The following is a 5,459-nucleotide window of genomic DNA, read 5'->3' as shown; positions in this document are numbered from 1 at the left end:
ATTTTCAGATCTCTGATGTGTTTTTTTTTTTTTTCAAATATCTTGTAAAAGGATCAGAAAACTAAAAAAAAAAATTGTAAAATGCTAAAAAATCATCGCTCTCGTCCGAGGAGATGAGAAATTTATAGATGCCTTTCCTTAAATTTTTTATCAAAAGTTAAAATACGAGTGCTAGTTGCAAAACTTACAGGTTCTGATTTTTTTTGTTCCTCTACCAAATCCCAATAAATGTGATACAAAGTACAAACGCAGTATCGTATATTTTCAGAGGAAATTCTATCATATTTTATTATACATGATTTGAACATTTACCACTCCACCCTTTGTTTTATTCCTCCTAAAAAGAGGAGCACCTCTCCATCATAATTATAAACAGCCAATAAATTATTAAATAGCCAAACCAATGAATTTAAAGAAAACAAAAGAGTCAGAAACAAAACCAACATATACAGTATTTTAAATAAATGAGATGATTGATTAATTGGCCTCTCTCAACTAGAGTCCTGCTATCACAATAAAATGCCCCCGATTAAGATGTTAAAAGTAACATAACATTAGCTTTGGGACTCGGAAACTCAAACGCTTACATATAATTTCAATAGTTAAAAAAGAGGTGAAAGTTCATCAAAGAACATACATAAGTTATCCAACAAAGTTTCTCTTAAAATAATAAAAACAATACTAAAGACAAAATAAAGAAGTCGTAGTAAATATGCATGTCGTTTAAATGAATTTAATGGTGATGAAAGCGCTTTGTCCATCCTAGCAGAAAGGCCCCACCCATCTCTCTGACTTCGGAGAGCCGCTAAATAATAAGGTTCCGCATCTGCTTGACCAGGAAGAAGAAAGGTTTGATCCGCTCGGTTTAGATAATTTCCATGGGCTAATAAGACTGGTGTCTAGGATGGCAGCAAACTATCTTTCCGTAGGGGTTATCACTTCTCCAGTGCTATATTCTCTTCTTGAAAAACCAGGGCCATATGTCAACAATTCAGCTCTGGGAGATAAATTTGCTTTAAGCTGATCAGCACACTCTCGGATTGCCTTCTTCCTCATGGAGCGTGGCCAAAACTCATTTAGATCATCAAAATCGGCATAATCAGAACAAAGGATCATTCTCTTGAGAGATCCAGCAATTCGCAGCAAATGCAAAGCAAGTTCATAATCACTTGTAGACCCAATAAAACCAACCAACTTCACTACCTTTAGACTTTTATGACAAAATGTCATAGCTTCTTGTGCTATACGATCAGCAGCGCGTGCTTCCGCCATGCCCTGGAAAAATAAACTTGCAATTCTTATCAACTTTAGACCCAAAAGTTTCTGAAAAGAAAAGGTTAGCGATGATCCAACATACCTTCTCAAACAAGTCATTGAGAATTCCATACCCCCGTACAGCCTAAAAAAGAAAATACAAGCCATGCTTGAAAATGAAAACGAGATTGATGCATCAAAGCAAGACAGGATAAAAAATTGAACTAATGAATCTCTAGAAAGCTCTGTAAACTAGCTAGATAACATTCCGCTTACGTGTCTCTTAATGCCGCCAATGAAGAAAGGAAGGAATGATAACTGCCACAAAGAAGAATAAGAAGGCATATTAGGAGAACTGTTAAGATGTTTAAACCAAGAAATAAGAAGAAAATCAACAATAAAATTAAAAAAATGTAAAGAAAATCATATGATAAAAATAAATACCTTGTGAATAGACTACCTCTACCTATTATAACAATAGTTAGAACCCGAATAAGAGAGAGGGAAAAAGAGGAAGAGAAATGGTGATAGGAACAGCAAATACAAAGTTGCTAGAGACTTTATGTGCCACCATCCGCCCACATGTTTCAGTAAACCATTACAACTTACCTGATTGCCTAATAGTCAATCCGGAAGGATCCATCCCACCGTATAAAATATAGCGGTGGTGTTCAAGCTAACTTGCATACATCTAGGCTATTCCACCGGCCACCTGCATCTCCCCACTAGTACAAATACCGGCAACTTTCCTCACTTAGGCACTAGGTAAAAAAATAATATTGAAGATATTAGAGGGCCCCAAGTACGTGTAATAACTTTTTTCTTTTTTGGGATAATCTGAAAGTTCGATATTTCTAGCTTTAAAACTTGGTGGATAATGGGTCTGCTCATCTTCCCTTATACACTTAAATACCATACTTGGTTCACTAGTAAGGACTCAAACTAGTGACGTGCAGCTACAACACATCCTGCGCTATACTACCTTTTTGTTGTTGAACCAAAGCCCATGGGGCAAGTGGGCATGATAACTAGAATTTAATAATTCTAAAGAGCCTCAAACGATATCATGCTGCTTCAAAATGAAGTTCGTCCAAACACCCTCTGGCCAAGCTGGCCAAGCAACTTCTGGCGTGTTTTTATAAGCTAAATTTTTGAGCTTGCATAAATTTTCTATTTATGAACCAGAGTATGTAAATGAAGCATTTCCTTCTAGAGAATAAGAAACTCCGGTAGTTACGCTTAGGAAGATGTGAAGAATTCATCTAATTTGTATCCTAGTCTTCGGCCATTAGTTGACCGCTAGAGTACACTCTTGAATCAATGATAATCATTATAATCATCTAGAACTAAGCTTTTTAATAATTTTATTTGATAGCTACTACCTAAAATTTAATACAACTTATGTGTATGTGTAATAGTTTGTCAATGCCTTGCAAAAGTTTTCTAATGAGCAAACTCTTGTTCTTCAAATCCTTGTTAGTATAGAAGAAATGGTTGAGGCCTTTTATCTCGTCAAAGGCCTCAAGCCTGCTAGCGGAACCTCCCACATTTTATACATACAAATAACCAATAAAAATATAATAATGATAATATAGTTTGAATAAAAAGTAACTTCTTTTATATCTTTATACATGGCATGAAATCAAGACATTTTTTATTATAAATATTCAAATATACTACGTAAACTATTAGTTGCATCTATATATGTTGTATACTTTTAATATCGTATCTTACATTTAACGTTTTGATTTCCAACTTTTCTCATCCCGTGTCTGGGAATTACGTGCGAGGCATGTATGTAGAAACTAGTTAAAATAACAACAAGAGAATTTGTGTGGGATAGGTTTCTTTCTTTTATTGAGTTAGCTAAGCAGGATAAACTTTCATCATTTTCATTAGCTTACATTTTTTTCATCTAAATTTTATTTTATAAACCAAATGCATTAAAAATATTACTAATCGATATGGCTGTACACGCGCATCGCGCGTGCCCAGAATTTAGTATGGTTAAACCATCATTACGTTATTAAACAAACAACTTACATAAGGCAAGAAAGTGGCTTGGTGAGAGGTGAAGCATACACAGTATCTGGTAAGAATATTTACCCGGATGGTTAATCTGGACAAACGAGGAGCACAATTGATCAAGAATATGAAGAAGCAAAGGCCATCACCAAACATTATGGTGATATCTAATTCCAACTTTTTCAGATGGCAGAATAGATGAAATTCATCGGGAATCACCTTGCATAAGGAAGATACCTAACACGATTTTGAAGTGATTTATGTTAGCAATTTATTTGAATGCAAAATACAAGTGAGGACAAGAAGAGGGTTGGTGAAGTATAATACAACCTCGGAAGACACTTCGAGTTTAAGCCTCTTCAGGTTGCTGCAATAGCTCGAATACATGGGAGCCCGCATAATAAAATAATAGGCGCAAAATCCTCCAATAGTTAGCTCAGATAGGGAGGGACCTTCCTCGGAAAGCTCAGGGATAAAGCATCCGATGTATGTAAACGACACGAGACTTGGAGCACGAACCTTCATAGTCTTCAAATGTTCACAACGAGATATTTCCACGGACCTTAACTTAGGTAATGAACCACGAACCACCAATTTCTTGAGAGAATCTGAGGCTGAAATACACAGTTGCTCCAGCAAGGGACAGTTGGATAAAAGGTATTGAACAACTTGTTGTGTTATTTTGACACCAACAAATCGAACAGATTTAAGAGTCCTGAGAGTTGTCAGCAACTTTAGCTGGCCGCCGGAAATGGACAAGAACTTTTTCACGTGAGGAATGCTATAAGTGGTAGGAGATACAAGCCTAGGCTTTGTGGCCAAGTCCAATTCAAACACCTTGACTTGTTTTCCTATTGCAAAACGAATCCAGGCATCAATAGAACGGTCGCGTTTGTGTTGCTCTTCTGCGATAGAAAATACCGGGCAGTAAAAACAAACTTTGAACTGCTCTATAGATGCAGCCTGATGCAATTTCAAGACTTGATTAACTGAAGTTATAAACCTTTCGGCTCGTCGCGACGTATATGTCTTGTTATTATAGAATTCAAGACTGCAAGATGTATGCTCCCATAAGTATCTCCATCGCTGTGAGAGAATAGAGGTACGTGCTGCCTCATGGAAGTTCAAACGGGAAAGAATGACAATAAGCATATCATCAGGTAAGTTGTTAATCCTGCATTTGGAATGATTTTTCTGACGCTTGATATAGCGACGAAGAGGCTCCATCTTAATTAAGCACTGTTGAAAAACACAATTCACAAATAAAGAGAAATTTATAACAGAGGATTCTAGTTCAAGTACTGAAAACAGAAGTGTAAATCATCACAACTTTGGAAGGAAATCACTACTAACTAAAATCAAGGAATGCTTGAGTGAAGAAATCACAAGTAGCATTCATAAGAATTTGTATTTTGAATCAGTAGTACCTTATTCAAAGACAACTGTGGTACGGTGTTGTGTTAGTCCAGTGATGGCGGCTGTGGTACCTCGTATTGTTTTGGCTGTTTCTTTCTTTTTTTCTTTTTGCTTTTTAAACCCTGACTTTTATCACTGGGTTCGGCTCAGCTCCGCTCCCTTAGTCCGTATGGAGTTCGGCTAGCTTTTCTTTTTTTCTCCTTTTCCTTTTGGTTGTGGGACTTTTACTAATTGTGTCTGTGTGTATGTATTTACTAATTATTATTCATCAGCTTAATTAAAAATTTCACTAGAAGACCTTGCTGTAATTACCTCCATGTTATGGTAACATTTTTAGGGCATGGTGTGGGTCATATATAAAAAAAATTAAAAAGGGAAGATTTTACTCAAGAAATTTAAAACTAGTACTCCCTCCGTTTCAATTTATGTGAACTCATTTGACTGGGCACAACATTTAAGAAAGAGGGAAGACTTTTGAAACTTATGATTCAAAATAAGTCTTGAATATTTGTGTGGTTGTAAATCATTCATAAAGTGAATTTGTTTCCAAACTAGGAAAGAGGTCATTCATTTTGACACGTACTAAAAAAGAAATAGGTTCACATAAATTGAAACAGAGGGAGTATTAGAATTCAATACATTCAGAAAATTGGGTCGATTTAATTACATTATTAGCTAAAATAAAAATAGGAATAAGAACAAAAAAACAGATAATTAAGCGGATTGAGCAGATCTTGGTCCAATTTTTAACATTATCATTAATA

General features: G+C 35.6%; 1 protein-coding gene across 1 annotated transcript; it reads right to left on the bottom strand.

The window, feature by feature from the left end:
- Window positions 1-427: 427 nt before the first annotated feature.
- LOC132060736 (FBD-associated F-box protein At4g10400-like) lies at window positions 428-4,856 on the bottom strand. The gene is made up of 6 exons (XM_059453685.1): window positions 4,707-4,856; window positions 3,610-4,518; window positions 3,361-3,516; window positions 1,531-1,572; window positions 1,358-1,399; window positions 428-1,275 (listed from the first exon to the last, which is right to left on the bottom strand). Exons 2-6 carry the CDS (start codon window positions 4,504-4,506, stop codon window positions 916-918), a joined length of 1,497 nt encoding a protein of 498 aa, XP_059309668.1. The 5' UTR covers window positions 4,507-4,518; window positions 4,707-4,856; the 3' UTR covers window positions 428-915.
- Between the last annotated feature and the right edge of the window lie 603 nt (window positions 4,857-5,459).

The sequence above is a fragment of the Lycium ferocissimum genome, chromosome 6 (assembly GCF_029784015.1).
Source record: "Lycium ferocissimum isolate CSIRO_LF1 chromosome 6, AGI_CSIRO_Lferr_CH_V1, whole genome shotgun sequence".
Classification (NCBI taxonomy): Eukaryota; Viridiplantae; Streptophyta; class Magnoliopsida; order Solanales; family Solanaceae; genus Lycium; species Lycium ferocissimum.
Note: the sequence above shows the minus strand (reverse complement) of the source record. Positions and strands in the feature narration are given on the sequence as shown.